This window comes from Lathamus discolor, chromosome 2 (assembly GCF_037157495.1).
Source record: "Lathamus discolor isolate bLatDis1 chromosome 2, bLatDis1.hap1, whole genome shotgun sequence".
In the NCBI taxonomy this organism is placed as follows: Eukaryota; Metazoa; Chordata; class Aves; order Psittaciformes; family Psittacidae; genus Lathamus; species Lathamus discolor.
The window spans coordinates 149,086,175-149,101,106 of NC_088885.1; the positions used below are offsets into that span (position 1 = coordinate 149,086,175).

General features: G+C 44.6%; 1 protein-coding gene across 1 annotated transcript in view; it reads right to left on the bottom strand.

Moving 5' to 3' along the window:
• Positions 1-6,092: 6,092 nt before the first annotated feature.
• The window catches only part of WASHC5 (WASH complex subunit 5), a 28,493-nt gene continuing 19,653 nt past the window's right edge, over positions 6,093-14,932 (bottom strand). Inside the window, exons 18-29 of the mRNA XM_065668943.1 lie at positions 14,384-14,485; positions 13,586-13,765; positions 12,529-12,653; positions 11,148-11,310; positions 10,435-10,537; positions 10,250-10,329; positions 9,553-9,656; positions 8,983-9,112; positions 8,772-8,868; positions 7,955-8,108; positions 7,581-7,668; positions 6,093-6,519 (exon numbers count right to left, since the gene is read on the bottom strand). Of these exons, the coding sequence (XP_065525015.1) occupies positions 6,463-6,519; positions 7,581-7,668; positions 7,955-8,108; positions 8,772-8,868; positions 8,983-9,112; positions 9,553-9,656; positions 10,250-10,329; positions 10,435-10,537; positions 11,148-11,310; positions 12,529-12,653; positions 13,586-13,765; positions 14,384-14,485 (1,383 nt within the window). The 3' untranslated portion in view covers positions 6,093-6,462. The remainder of the gene's footprint in view (positions 6,520-7,580; positions 7,669-7,954; positions 8,109-8,771; positions 8,869-8,982; positions 9,113-9,552; positions 9,657-10,249; positions 10,330-10,434; positions 10,538-11,147; positions 11,311-12,528; positions 12,654-13,585; positions 13,766-14,383; positions 14,486-14,932) is intronic.

Below are 14,932 nucleotides of genomic sequence, written 5' to 3' on the forward strand. Positions count from 1 at the left end.
AATTCAGGCCAGGATGTTCCCAGAGACAGTAACCTTTAATATTACTTATAAAAAACTTAGAAGAAGTAGCACAAAGTGTCCTTTTAATAGTATGATCTGGGGATTTTTTACTATAGAAATAACTGCATGCTACTGGAGAGCTTATGTGTTGTACTGTTGGTCACTCTTCCTCTCAATGTTACCACTATCAGCGTGCTTCCCTTTGTTCTTGTGTGTTGTCATTTTTCTGTACCTTTCTTATGCATTTTTCTTATGGTTGCTTTGTGTATCCCTGTGTGGCTCTGCTGTTTTGGCTGGCCTGAGCAGTCATGCAGCAGTGCTGAGAGCAGTAACATGCTTCTGTACTGGTGAAACATCTTGGAAACCACAGATTGCACCAACCGCATTGAAACATCCAGTTTGTGTGGCACTGTGGGGAAAAGTCTGGGGAGAGGCTTCTTTAGTGTTTCATGTGGCACATAATTCCAAATCTCCTTTTCCAGAAGCAAAAGTGTTGGAATTTTACTCACCATTAACACTGTCGGTACCCTCTTGAAATCACACACACCATGAGTATGTCTGTGCTTTAACTTCAGGGTAAAGTGCTAAGATTTTCTGATACCATTCTGTATGGGAACTAAGAGCTGCCCCTTGGAGGGTAGCACAGAGTTTGCAGGGTTCATACGAGTGTGTTCAAAATCGGCGACAATTGTGAAAATACTGATTAATTTTACACTTTCTGGGTTTTTCTATCTCATTTGCAGTCAGCCTCCTTAAAGTCAAGCACAGAAAGTCCTGAGCCAAATACCCATCCTCAGCTCACTGTAATAAAAGGTTATGATATCTGTAGATTTTTTTGCTGTGTATCACTGGTTAATGAAAGGTTTTAGGATCTGATTGATCGGGAAATACCTCTGCTTAAATGTATATGTATGCTTAAGTGCTTTTCTTCTTCTATTTTCCTAAACTCAGTTTCCTTAAAGTACCTGCTTAAGTGTTTTGATGTTGAAAATCACTGGGGGGGGAGATAAACACCTTGTGTGTGTGTGTGTGTGTGTGTGTGTGTGTAAGGAAGAGCAACCTGAAAATACAGCTCCTGGAATAGTTACGGGCCTTGTCCTCAAGCCAGGATGGGGGGACTGGCTTTGAGCTACCAAACACACTGGGAGTGTTTGGACACAGGGCAGTGCAGGGGGTGGGCTTCACACGGGAGTTATGATGAGTCGGTGTTCGGTGGTGTTGGCGGCACTGGCTGGTCAGTGCCAGGAGCAGCAGTGGAGAAAAGGCACAGGGCAGAGCTCCTGGCTGCAGTGGTTTTGTCAGAGGTTGTGGGGTGGGGAGAAGTCGTGAAAGAAGCAGCTCTTGAGCCAAATAAGAGAATCACAGACTGGGTTAGGCTGGAAGGGACCTTAAAGCTCATCCAGTTCCAACCCCCTGCCTCGGGCAGGCACACCTTCCACTAGAGCAGGTTGCTCCAAGCCCTGTCTAACCTGGCCTTGAACACTGCCAGGGATGGGGCAGCCACAGCTTCTCTGAGCACCCTGTGCCAGTGCCTCTCCACCCTCACAGTAAACGACTACTTCCTGATACCTAAATCTGTTTAAGCCATTCTTGTTGTCCTATTGCTACACAGCCTTGTAAAAAGCCTCTCTCCAGCTTTCTTGCAGCTCCCTTTAGGTACTGGAAGCTGCTCCAAGCTCTCTCTGGGGCCTTTTCCTGGATGCCCTCTGCACTGGTGTGTGGAGAAGAGGCTTGTTCATCACTGGGGTGTTGGTTTATGTGTGAAAGCATTGCAGGCCTTGGAGAGATTTGTACCGTTTGTAGGTTGAGTGCTCTTGGTCCTCTGGGTTTCGGGGTTTGGTTTGGTTTGAATAAGCTCTTTACTGGAAATCTATGGGGCAATGAGAGGTTTGGTTCTTCCATCACGGCTATAAAACCTGTGCTAGAGGAGGCCTGCGGTGCTGGGCTCTGTGTGAGGAGCAATGCCCGCGGGGGCTCTGCGTGTTCCCTCAGCTCCAGCGCAAGCACAAGGCAGAGCGGTGGTGTTTTTCCTCCCACCTTCCCTTTAACCACCTGGAACGAAGAGGAAGCACTTGGTCAGTCCTGGATCAGCTGCTGGATTTTGTCACTTAGGACGCGATTGTGCTTCTGGGGCAGCGGCAGTGCAATGTGGTGTGGGGAGTCTTGGGCACGGTTATGGTGCCCTCTCCGGGAACCAGTGTGAACAGGGGCTTACACAGCCGGCTCTGCAGGGGAAGGAAGGAGAAGCCTGTTGTTCTCTGTAGCTGTAAATGGTTTGTTAATGAGTCTGAACAGCACTTGGAAGACTTCACACTGGATCTGCAGTACACTGCAGGGGAAAAGCAGCCCCCAGCCAGCAACAGCGGCCCTGCGCTGGCCCTCATCGGTGTAGCCCAAGTTCTGTTCCAGCTGCGCAGCGGTCTGGTTTTGAGGAGCCACACTTGAGCTGTCATCGAGCTGTTCCAGAGTACGTGCGGCACCGGCGCTGTCACTGGGGTTTCCAAACGTCTGTGGAAATAGGAAAAAAGGGGGTGATTAAAACACATCGCTCACTCATAATTACAGGTTCTGTCTTGTCCGTCTCCCTCTTGCCGTACACTTGACCTCTGCCTCCTCCCACTCTGTTTTCTGGTCCTTGCTTCACGTTTGCAGCCTGAATGTGCCGCAGTGTGGGACTCGGGTTATGGACGGGAACGGTGCATGGGGCGTGTTTCCTGCGCGGGGTTCCCATGTGGAAGCTGTGACCTGCGCTACTTCACGGGCTGCTCCTGTGTCCCCGGGCCTGGTGTTCACTGCGGCTGTACGCTGCCTGCGCTGTGTCAGCGGGGCAGGAATCCATGGCTGGCTCACGGTGCTCACACCGCTCCTGGAACCAGCTTGTGTGTTCTGGACCAGATCAAACTCCAGAACAACTATGGGCAGTTGATAACCTATCCATCGAGCAACTCTGGCTTGCTCAGCGTGACATTCCTACATGGACACTAGTGTCAGCAGGTCCTGAATCGTTCCCTGTGGAGCTCCAAAGAGCTGTGCAAGCTCCTGTGCTGTGCACTGAACAGCAGCGTGACAGTTTGCTGAGATGAAGTTATTCAAGGCACTGAAAACAAAAGCTGGCTGGGGGGTATTCCGGGTATTCCGGGTAGCGACTGGAATCCACCGCCAGCATGAGCAAAGTAACATAAATGGGAAATACAAGCCTGATGGTGGAACACATGGTCCTGGACTCGCTGTGACTGGTCCTCGCAGCAGCAGTCGGAAAGGTGAACAGGCTGTTGGGAACTGTTAGGGAAGGGGTAGAGCAGAAAACTACAGCTCCACATGAAGTGAGCCTTTGAATGATGTCCGGCAGAGCAGAAGCTGGGAATGATTCAGGCAGGGTCAGGAGGAGCTGTGAAGTGTTGGGCCTTTGCTGGTTCTCAGATGGCAGAGGTAGTGGAGAGCCAGGGAAGAAGCAGCTTGTGCCATCGCAGCCGGGTTTCAGAGCTGGTCCACACGTGCAGCCAGGCAACCACCACCATAGGGACCGTAGGTCAAACACTGAAGCTCTTGGTCATGTGAAGACATGCATCCACAGTGCCTTGCATCTGTAGTGCGCAATCCTGGAGAAGCACTTGGTGACTTGGTGGGGTGTGTTGCATTCTCGCGTATGATTGTAACTGGTTCCGCCTCTGCTATTACAGTGGGTAATTTGGTTTTGCATGGGAACACTGGGTTTTCCTCAGCTCAGCACCTTGTTTCCTGCGGGCTGCTCTTGCACAGCTGCTGCTTTGTCAGGTTTCTGCAGTGCAGCGTTTGCTTTGGCTGCAGATTCTCGTTTTCCAGGCTACAGCATCTTAACACCGTCTTCCCAGGTGTGGTTTTTGGTAGCTCCAACATAGGGGCTGATAGATAGATATATGGGCCTGAAAATATATAGCAGGTTGTAAAAGCATATAGAATTGAATGCACAAATATCAACTTCCTCTGCCTGCTGTCTGTATGCTTCATAGACTCACAGAATGGTCTGGGTTGGAAGGGATCTCAAAGATCTTCTGGTTCCACCCTCCCTGCCACAGGCAGGGACGCCTTGCACTAGACCCGGTTAGTGTGATCTAGAACCTGGCCTTAGACCTTACTTACCCTTGGCAGTACCATTGGTGAGGGTTTGACTTCATGGGTTCTTCCAGGATGCAGGAGTGGGTTCTCTTGGTGCAGGACAAGAAGGGGAAGCTTGCAGCAGGGTGAGGGTCTATAGTCGGGCAGTGGCTCAAGCACAAAGGCTTCATCTATAGTGGGAAACATAGCAGGACCATAGGCACCTCCTGGGTGTGGTGTGGAAGGGAAGGGGATTAGCACCGAACAGGGCCCATTTCCAGCACGGGTGGACCAGGCTGCCCTGGTTTAGGTGTGAGCCGGGCCAGGCGGTTCCTACATCGCAGGATGGATCCTGACGTGTTTCATGGGGTTTGGAGTGAATACTGAGATCCTGGACGTGTCCATGCGGGGCTTCCTGAGCACTGTGCTGAGCACAGCAACAACTGCTTCATGCACTGTTTATGTGGGACGCACAGCACAGACATAGCCCTCACCTGTATTTCAACATGCAGAAAAACCTCCTGCTAAGGTTTAGAAGGTGAAGCTCCACCTCCCTTATGACTGGATGCATTTCCTGCCTGTTTTCCATGTTTGACAAATCATGCCCTGTGATATGTTCGTGAGCTCTCATGATCCTCGCTTGATCCAGATGCTGTGGGTACCCTGCTAGCTGCAAGATTACAAAGTCTCCTTGATCCACTGCTTTCCCTCTCACATTCATTAATCTTGTTCTATTTATTCTTGTGGCAATGAGTGATTTCTATGAATTAGGGCTGCTCCTGCAGCAGCAGCCAGTAGAGCCCAAACCTGTTATTTACTAGACTGGCTCCACTGTAGCAGGGATGGAAGGTGGGGGGCCAGATCCCTGCATCAGGTGTACTGGAGGGGAGCATGGTCCCTGCTCTTGTTTCCAGGGGGGAGGTTGGGGTACTTGTGTAGGTGAAGACAACACATCTTCACTGCAGCCAGAGTGTGACACAGACATGACCAGTGTCCTGGGGCTTTGCACCTTGCTCTGCCCCTTCTTTGTTCTCCCTTTCTTCAACAAGGAGTGATTTGCCACCTAGCCCCTCCAGCCTGTCTTAGCACCATGAACACCTCTTCGCAAGAAACCCTTCCCTTCAGCTCTTGCATTTGCATCCTCCTTTCCAGTCTGGTAACCACCACGCTGTCCCAATGACAGAGTAACAGCCCACTGGCCTTCCCACAGCAGCCCTGAGCAAGATTACACCAGGTGTAAAACATCCGATACCAAGACTTTCCTGTATACTCACCCCAACATTAGTTATGTTACAGTTGCACTAGAAGAAATATGTGTGCTTTTCCAAACCAATCCACACAGCTCGTCCACTCACCCCCCCCCCCACCCGACCCTCCCCGCTCCCGGAGGGATGGGAAGGAGAATCAGGAGAATGTAACTCCCACAGGTTGAGATAAGAACAGCCCAGTAGCTAAGGTATAACACAAACCACTGCTGCTACCACCAATGACAATATTGATAAGAGAAAATAACAAGAGAATACGATACCACCACCGAAAGAGTTCGACCCCCCCGAAGAGAGCCCGTGCCCTTCCGGGTAACTCCCAGTTACCTCCCTGGGCATGACGTGCTGTGGTATGGAATACCTCTTTGGCTAGTTTGGGTCAGGTGTCCTGTCTCTGCTTCCTCCCGGCCTCCCCTCGTCCCCAGCAGAGCATGAGGCTCAGAAAGTCCTTGGCCAGAATAAACATTACTTAACAACAATTAAAACCAATCGGTGTTATCAGCTCTCTGCCCAGGCTGGAAGTCAAAACACAGCGCTGCACCAGTTACTAAGAAGGAGCAAAATGGCTCCTGGTAAACCCAGGACAATAGCATAACAGGGTGTTTCAGCCATGGATGTTTAGTTCTTTCTGTCCTCTACAGAGGAAAATCAACATTGTGTAGTGCAGAGGCAGGCATCAAACCTCTTTTCACTGTACGCACATTCTCACTAATTGCTCTTTTAGGAGGAAAATTGACACTTGGGAATCATCAGTCCTGGCAAATTATCCAACATCTTTATTTCCAATTTCATTGTTCCTTTGCGATATAAAAGTCAAACTTTCACAGATAGCTCTTCAGAACAAAAACCTACATGATTTATACACAAACAGTTCCATACAGCATTTATAATGCACAGTACAAAATGTACACTGTGTGGATGAGATACAAACTGTGTCTCATGTCACGATTTAAACAAGTGTTAGTTACATAGAGTAGGGCTGATGGTTAAGGTCCATAGGGACAGTTGTAGGAACTGCCTTAAAGCACAGAAAAGACACAGTTCTGAAAAGCTGCTCTTGTCTCATCCCCCATCCCTTGCTCCTTGTTCAGGTCTGGGGGAAAGACCTGGTCCTTCTCCATATTCATAGAACAGTTCTGAACTCATCAAAAATGAAGCTAGGCACGTGGGCTTCAACAACCTGGAGTAAACAGGAAGGCACGGTTAGGTGTTTTCTTCATTATTCATTGTATGCTCAAGTCACCCATCAACAAGCACATCTGATCCATGAACCAAGCACCAGTTCTGACCTGAATCATCGAGGTACAGACTATAGCCAATGGATTATTCATATGGGGCATTAAAAATAAGTCACAGCAGTAGGCTGCCCAGGGAAGTGTTCACAAACAATCACCGTCCCTGGAAGTGTTCACAAACTGTGTGGATGAGGCCCTCAGTGACATGGCTTAGGGGTGGCCTTGGCAGTGCTGGAGTAAAGGTTGGACTTGGTGATCTCAAAGGTCTTTTCCAAACTGGTTGATTCTGTGATCTTCAAATGCAGTCAAGTTGCATTGAACCCTAAAACAAAGTCTCTCTACAAGACCAGACTTTCAGAACTTCCCTTGCACGTGAAATAAAGAAGGTGCCTGGGAAGCCATTGGCAGGAAGGGAAGGGGATCAAGGGCTGGAGATGGTGTTTCACCAAAATTCAAGCTGCTATTTAGCTTTTTTGCTCTGCATTTATAATACTGCTGTTTATTATTAATGCTGCAACATCTCTGAACTTCTGTTTTACTTCTTCCTTTCCCAAAAGCCCCCAGCAATGTAAAGGCTCTCTGAGGCCTGAATGGAACAGCCTCAAATGTGCACAAAATAGAAATTCTTTGTATATTTTGTATCCCACTAGAAACTAGTTTTTCCATAATGATGTAATATAGGAATAGTTACACAAAGTACATAAGTAACACAACTGTAGTTCCTAGAAGGCAAAGGAATCTGTTATGAGCCATTCCTATCAGGCAACGGATTTTTCACCTCTATTTACTTTTGGCAATCTTTTACAGAACACCTGAAAAGGGTCAGTACTGCTTGGGCAAAGTCAGCAAGTCCATTATTTTGGGTATGTGCTTACAGATGATGCAGGTTCCAGAGGAGATATGTGTGATCAAACTGCCAGTACATAACCACAGCATAAACCAAGATCTAGCTCACCTGAACAGGTCTCCTGCTCACTGCTGCATACAAGAGACATGGGTTTCTTACCTTCCTTGGTAGCTTTGTGTAGCGAATATAATCCTCCAGGAACATGAGGGCACCCACTACATCAGCAGGCATCTCTGGTATCTTCTGGCTAAAATTCAACCACAGTGAAGAGCAAACACTTACTAGCTGACCAGTTGTTTAGATAAAATTGCATGCATATGCCAGCCTTCAAACAACACCATCTCCACTAGGGACCATGTGATTCCATTACAGAAAGAAATAGCATTTTAATCTTGTATTTAGTCAAATATGTTATTGTTATGTCAAATAAATACACTCTGCTAGAAGTGTACACATGCTAAAAAGGCAGTGATAATACTACTGAAGTCCTCTTCACAGAGGTGATCCTTAGGGAAAGAGTAAAACATGGATACCTTGTACACTGCTCCATCGTTGAACGAATAAACTGACCGATGAGAGCCAGAAATTGTTCTGTGTATCTTGAGTGAAACTGTTTCAACAGGGTAAGGAGTCCCAGAACTAGAGGCAGCCAGTCAATCTGGTCAGCCGGCCGCTTGCATACCACTCCTGCACCCAAAACCCACCCCGAAACAGCACATGTTTATAAAACAGAACATCTTCTTTCTAGCAGAGGCTAAACTAGCTAATATCCTCCCCTGAAGTTTTTTTTGCTGTACCTCCCCTTCTGCTTGCCCACACAGAAAACTTGAAAACTAATGTAATGACTGCATTTCTTCCATATCAAATGGCTTAATGACATTAACTAAGGCATAGGATGCGATGAAAAAAGGAGTTTGGAGTCCACTTCCTACTCCATTGTATTTGGCTGCAATATTGTAACAAATCTGCCTGGACATAGAATCATAGAATGGTTTGGGTTGGAAAGGGCCTGAAGGTCATTCAGTTCCGACCCCCCTGACATGGACAAGGACACCTCACATTGACCATATCACCCAAGGCTCTGTCCAACCTGGCCTTGAACACTGCCAGGGATGGGGCATTTGCCACTTCTTTGGGCAACCCATTCCAGTGCCTCACCACCCTCACAGTAACCTTCACAGGAAAGAACTTCTTCCGTGTATCTAACCTGAACTTCCCTTGTTTTAGTTTGAACCCATTACCCCTTATCCTATCGCTAGAATTTCTATGCAGATAATTTTACTATCTTCTCTACAGATGGTTTCACGTCAGTTTTCACTAGATTTAGACGAACAACAACTTATACAATACCTAAGTTTCTGTTGTACTGAAGTTTCGGGAACTGGGAAATTAGAAAGAGGAAGTTGACAGTGGGAAAATATGGCAGACGTTTTGTTGTTATGTAGATCTGAGGGAAAAAGACAAAAGAGGAACACAGTTCTTCCAGGTATGGGTTTTTTTCCTCAATTATTAATAAAACAGAAAAAGCAAACTGTACTGAGCACTGGAATGTAAGCCTGACCTTATTTAATGGATTGTGAATGCCAGCTGCTTCCAGATAGGCTGTGATTTCATACAGAAGAGTGTTGTCTTCTTTAGGATAAGGTAGTGATGGGTTCTGATAATGTGCTTCAATGTCAGCCAGTATTGCTCTAAAAGGAAAGCCAACTGATTAATATTAAATATTTATTTAAATGATCAACAATAAACCTTACATAAGGCCACATGTCATAGTAATGTAAAACCCTCAAAGACACAAAACCTGTACATGGTTACAAGCAGGAGTAAACCACCATTTTTGGAGCATCTTTTTACAAACGTGAGATTTGATTCAAGATCAGCACCACACATCCTCACTGTTCATACTTCTCACCCAAATGTGACCTCAAATCCAGGTAGAACCAAACAGATTACTTGCAAAGTTACTTATCTTTACCAATTTTGTTGGGTTCATATTCAAATACTCATCAACAAGAACCTGAATGCATTCAGACTCCACATTTTGCCATAATCTAGATTTTAAGGATTGCTAAATTGATAACAATTACACCACAGTGATACATGCAGCTCTTCAGCACATTTGGCTTCTTACTTATTGAGATTCTCCAAAGCAGCAGCCAAATGCTTGGAGTCAAACCTGCAGGAATAGTTTAATTCATTGGTAATCTGGCGTCTCAAAATCTGCATCTGACCAACCTGTTGAATCAAACAAACAAAAAGGCTGAGGTGTTAGACTGAATGCAATGAAGGAAAAGTAAAGTCAAACTAAGGAAAAGCTTAGTAACAGTTCACAGTTAAGTAGATTACACAAAGTACTCTCTGCAGCTAACACTCTTTGTAGGGCTGCCCAAAGGAGGGACATACATAGTGGTAGGAGTAACTTCCCTTTGGTCACAGAGCCAGCAGTCAGAGCTGACAGACTCCAGTTGCAGAGTGTAGTCAAAGGAGAAGAGTAGTCACAGTGCTCAAGATTTACACTGAGTTCATGGTAGCAAATAGAGACACTGTGAAAGCACTAAAAAGGTAACAGGTACAAAACCCCAGTTACTTGCTTGTTTTCCATTGGTAAGTGAAAACCCTTGTACTCTTTTCCCCATCTCTCCCTAGACCTTAGGGTCAGCAATGGCAGGGATAAAAACCATCAGAGAGGCTTGTTGCAGTCAACTTTTCCCTTCTTTCCCTTACCTTTCCTCTTGTCTTCAGTAACATACACAAACATTCACAGTGCTCTGAAAAAACTAGTCACAAAATATCATTATAGAGAGATGATGGGATCAGGTAAAACCTACCTTCATTATGGAGTCTAAATATGCTGTCCAGATCTTCTGAGTTTTTGCAATTGCTGTGGAATAAACCTTGTTTGAATTTGCTGAGAAAAGAGAAAAGGGTGAGGCATTAAAAAGAACAACGAGAGAAATAAACACAAGTGTATAAAGGCAATGGCTTTCTTCTGTCTTAACCAGCAAGCACTTACCTATAATTCCTTTGAGAGGACTCACAGCATTCATAAGTGCTTTTAAGGTATCCTGTACTGTCCTGTCACGCAATATATTTCTCTGAAACATACTGAGGAAATTCTAAATAAAAGAAAGATAGAAATAAAATCCTCACACATGGAGATACTGTAAGTATCTCCATGCACAACGAGTTGAGGAATTCCATAGTTAGACTCTGTGCTTTTCTGAATTATGCTAATCACTGTTTGGAGCATTCATGGATCCCCTTCGTCAATATGTTCACATAAAGGCATTAGGGGAAAAATCATCACATAGAATTGACACCCTATTTAGATCATATAAATATTTATATAAATATTTATATCACCCAAATGATCTAATTCTTTTTTTGATATCTAGGCAGAAAAATAGAAGTTGTGCATACTTAAAAGTTGACCTCGGGTCAAAGTGTACACCTCCAAAAGTCACTCCTTGCAATCCAGTGCTTGACGTAACACACAACCTGCTGTTACACAGCAGCATTTATTCAAGAGGACTGACTTTCATGACTTTATCTGAAACTGAATTCTTACCTTCAAGTATATTCTTACCTTCATGCTTGAACACACATTTTTAAAATGCATTTGATTTCAGCTTGGCATCTCAAAAATGAACAGATATTTTTATTTCCCTAGAAGCTATTCAACAATAAAAGCATCATGACTTTGAGAAACCGAAGTTCAGAAATTACCTGCAGCTCCTTCACAATCATGAAACACAGCAGCCTGTCCAAGCCATTGAGACCAAAGGTACCTAAAGTATCTTGGATCTCAGAGAAAAGACGACTACTGGTTACTTCCTGATGAGTTTTGATATCATACCAAGTATTCATTTGGTCAATGTAACACGTGATTCTGAGGGAAAAATAAACAAACAACTACTTAGAAGAATATCCTGCAGATAGTTCCTGTGCTACTCTGAATAATGTGTTATTCAGGCAGAGCTTAGAAAGACTCTTTTCAGGTTAGATATAAGGAAAAAGTTCTTTACTGTGAGGGTGGTGAGGCACTGGCACAGCTTGCCCAAAGAAGTGGTGAATCCCTGGCAGTGTTCAAGGCCAGGCTGGACAGAGCCTTGGGTAACATGGTCTAGGGTTAGGTGTCCCTGCCCATGGCTCTAAGCATCTCAGGCGATGTTTAGTTACTCCTCTCTCCACAGGGATTCTGTCATAGAATCATAGAATAGTTAGGGTTGGAAAGGACCTCAAGATCATCTAATTCCAACCCCCCTGCCATGGGCAGGGACACCTAACGCTAAACCATCCCACATAAGGCTTCATCCAACCTGGCCTTGAACACTGCCAGGGATGGAGCACTCACAACCTCCCTGGGCAACCCATTCCAGTGCCTCACCACCCTTACAGGAAAGAATTTCCTCCTTATATCCAATTTAAACTTCCCCTGTTTAAGTTTTAACCCGTTACCCCTTGTCCTGTCACTACAGTCCCTGATGAAGAGACCCTCCCCAGCATCCCTAGAGGCCCCCTTCAGATACTGGAAGGCTGCTATGAGGTCTCCACGCAGCCTTCTCTTCTCCAGGCTGAACAGCCCCAACTTTCACAGCCTGTCTTCATACGGGAGGTGCTCCAGTCCCCTGATCATCCTCGTGGCCCTCCTCTGGACTTGTTCCAGCAGTTCCATGTCCTTTTTATGTTGAGGACACCAGAACTGCACACAATACTCCAGGTGAGGTCTCACAAGAGCAGAGCAGAGGGGCAGGATCACCTCCTTCGACCTGCTGGTCACGCTCCTTTTGCTGCAGCCCAGGATACGGTTGGCTTCCTGGGCTGTGAGCGCACACTGAAGCCGGCTCATGTTCATTTTCTCATCGACCAGCACCCCCAAGTCCTTCTCTTCATGTAACACACTGTTTTCCTTCTTGGGCTAAAATCACAACTTTTCTAGACTAATATGAAAATGTACAGGACTGGGCAGATTTGGTTTTAGGTAAAAGTGGTGATATGATAGCTAATTAAAAACTATTTGTTGTATATCTTCTTGTTTGTATATGGTGGAATTGGAGCAATCAATGCATGGTGCTGTAATACAAGCTTGTGGACACACAGTACTTACTTTGGGTCAGTGATCCTCAGGATTTCTCTACAAAGCCGACCAATAAATGTTACAGATTCATCCACAGGTGTGAATTTTGGTATTGGAATATGAGTAGACTGGTATATGCTTTGCCAGTCTTGAATCTGCAAAACAAGTTTTAATTTGCAGTGTTACCATTGCATGGTTTTAATTTGCTTAGAAACATTATTCCATTTGTTTACACTGTAAAACAGCATCTCAAATTATAGACAGCAAAACACTATAAAAAAGAAATCAAAGGGAATGAGCCTTATGACAAAGAGCAAGCAGAAAGTAAGTGTAGAGTTTGAGAGAACTACCTACACGCCTGGTGAGAACTGCATCTCTTCCCTTCTGCAGTAAGACTAGCCAACATTTTGTTGGCCAAATTTAAGATCTGTTCACTCCACCACTTGTGAAGTAGAGCCAGTAACTATTGCAGTCCCTCTCACCTGCACTCTCATGGCTAACAACAGATTCAGAGATGACTGCTGTGATTCAGTAATTATTTTTTACTTCTTTTTACAAGGAGTCACATGGAAAAGAGGAGGAGTAATGGGCACAAGTTACTCCTGGGGAGATTCTGGCTCGACACAAAAGGAACATTTTTCACAACGTGAGCAACTAGCCATTGGAATAATCTCCACAGGCAAGTGGTGGATTTCCCAAAACCGGTTAGGATTCAGCTGGGCAGGGTGCTGGGACACCCAGTCTAGGTCATGCTTTGCCTAGAAAGGTTGGATCAGATGATCCCTGAGGTTCCTTCCAACCTGGTGTCCAATAATTCCAAGGTACTATTCACTGGCAAGAGATACTAAAATACCCTGTTTAGGGTACTTTGTTGTTCTTACGTATGACTGATGCAGTGGGGATGCTGAAATCATTCAGAAAAAAGCTGGGGGCAGATGTTTTACACAGTAGTTAGCACATTTAGTTGAAATCACACCAGTATAAACTGTGCACAATTGGGTATATAAGCTCCATCAGTCACAAACTTTAACATCCAAATATAAAGACATTTATCAGCTTTTTACTTGCTCTTGTTTTTGACTAGCACCTTTGTTCTTAAGAAGTTATTGCACTCCTGTTCCACATTGTAGTTAATAATACGAGACACCTCCTCTTGCCAAATTTTCAAACCATATATGTTGACGTAATCCTGGATATATTCAAACGAGCGATGGAACCCGTCCATTGTAGCTGCCATTTCTTTCAGCTTGGGCATCAGTTCACTTGGCTACAGATGGGAAAAGCACCAAAAAAAGTAAAACGAAAACTGTGAACAGGCAGAATACAAAGAAAACATAAAAGCCTTCTAAATGCCTTTACACAGCCACCTCTGGAGGATTTCACTATGCTCCAGCCAGACCTGAAAAGCACGCAGAATTTTATCAAAGGTTGTTTGATATCTGAAATAATTCTTAGTATTTTTCTTTCCTGCTTTTAACGTTTATTTTAGGCGTCAGTGGTACTATTGATTCATCTATGAGACTCAAGGATTTGGACAGGATCAAAGCAAGGACTCACACTCCTTATTCTACCATTGCCTTTCTGCATTTACCTGGCTTATACATATCACGTTTTATCATCAGTCTTTACAAAGACAGACCTGTGAACTCAGAATTGATAGGACACTTGGCAATGGAAAAAAGTAAGTGTCTTGAATTCTGTCTATTCTTAGCTGTTTAAAACCTCATTTCAACATTAAATAAGTCGTTACACGTAACCTTTAAACAGTTAAAAAGTTGCAGGGTTTTTTCAAGTATGAATTATTTTCTAGAAACTACTAGAATAGAAGAGGTCCCACCAAACCCAAGATACATAAAATATAAAATCAAATCAAGCTTTTACCCACCTTGGCTCTGGGATTAAAGATAAGTCCCCTGTGAAGAGCTAGGGCTACCCGTTTTACCAGCTCCTTCCTTATTCCATCCTCTAGTAACTGTTTTGGGTCCACCTAAGTAGAAGAAACGTTTTAAAGTCAGAAAGGTATAAAAACACACACAAAGGGTTTAGTTTGTACTAAGATATTAAGTGCTTACAGTGAACTGGAAAGTACTGCAAACAGAAGTACTTTCCCAATAGCACCTGTCCAAAGAATAAATATTTAAATACTTCTAATGGATAGTAAATTTTGAAGTTGAGCAGCAAATGTTTGTAGTTCCCATATTCGCCCTTGGCTCATAATCTACTGGGAATGCTGTACAATTATAAGAAGCCAGTATGCATTAAGAAGTGCGTATTTTTTCAAGAATCCTTGGTCATGGTCCTGAAAAAGGTATCTTAATGTAGGAAGAGCAGTCTTTGCCAATGGATGAAACAGTTCTTCAGAAAAGCCTTCCAGAAGGGAAAAAAAGCAAAGATCATCCATTAAAGTTGATGAATCTATTTCCAATGAGGACTG